Source organism: Sesamum indicum, unplaced genomic scaffold, assembly GCF_000512975.1.
Source record: "Sesamum indicum cultivar Zhongzhi No. 13 unplaced genomic scaffold, S_indicum_v1.0 C03298, whole genome shotgun sequence".
Taxonomy (NCBI): Eukaryota; Viridiplantae; Streptophyta; class Magnoliopsida; order Lamiales; family Pedaliaceae; genus Sesamum; species Sesamum indicum.
In genome coordinates, this window is record NW_011631214.1 from 1 (window position 1) to 551 (window position 551).

Below are 551 nucleotides of genomic sequence, written 5' to 3' on the forward strand. Positions count from 1 at the left end.
TAAACCCTAAACCCTAAACCCTAAACCCTAAACCCTAAACCCTAAACCCTAAACCCTAAACCCTAAACCACTGTAATCTTTCACAATCTCTGTCTCTCTTACTCTTCCTGTTCTTTCTCTCTGTTAAAGAACAGCGAGGTCTAATGGCGTTGCCGAATCAACAGACAGTGGATTACCCAAGCTTCAAGCTCGTAATTGTTGGTGATGGTGGAACTGGAAAAACCACATTTGTGAAGAGGCATCTCACTGGTGAATTCGAGAAGAAATACGAGCCTACTATTGGTGTGGAAGTTCATCCATTGGATTTCTTCACCAACTGCGGGAAAATCAGATTTTATTGCTGGGACACAGCTGGTCAGGAGAAATTTGGTGGCCTCAGGGATGGATACTACATTCATGGACAATGTGCAATCATTATGTTTGATGTAACAGCTCGGTTGACTTACAAGAATGTTCCAACATGGCATCGTGATCTTTGCCGAGTCTGTGAGAATATTCCAATAGTCCTATGTGGGAACAAGGTTGATGTCAAGAACAGGCAGGTGAAAGCT

At 43.0% G+C, this 551-nt stretch overlaps 1 protein-coding gene across 1 annotated transcript; it reads left to right on the top strand.

Moving 5' to 3' along the window:
* Positions 1-69: 69 nt before the first annotated feature.
* LOC105155332 (GTP-binding nuclear protein Ran-B1) lies at positions 70-545 on the top strand (the record flags this gene model as incomplete). The annotated part of the gene is made up of 1 exon (XM_011071205.2): positions 70-545. A coding segment is annotated over exon 1 (402 nt), but the record flags the coding sequence as incomplete, so codon positions are not given.
* Between the last annotated feature and the right edge of the window lie 6 nt (positions 546-551).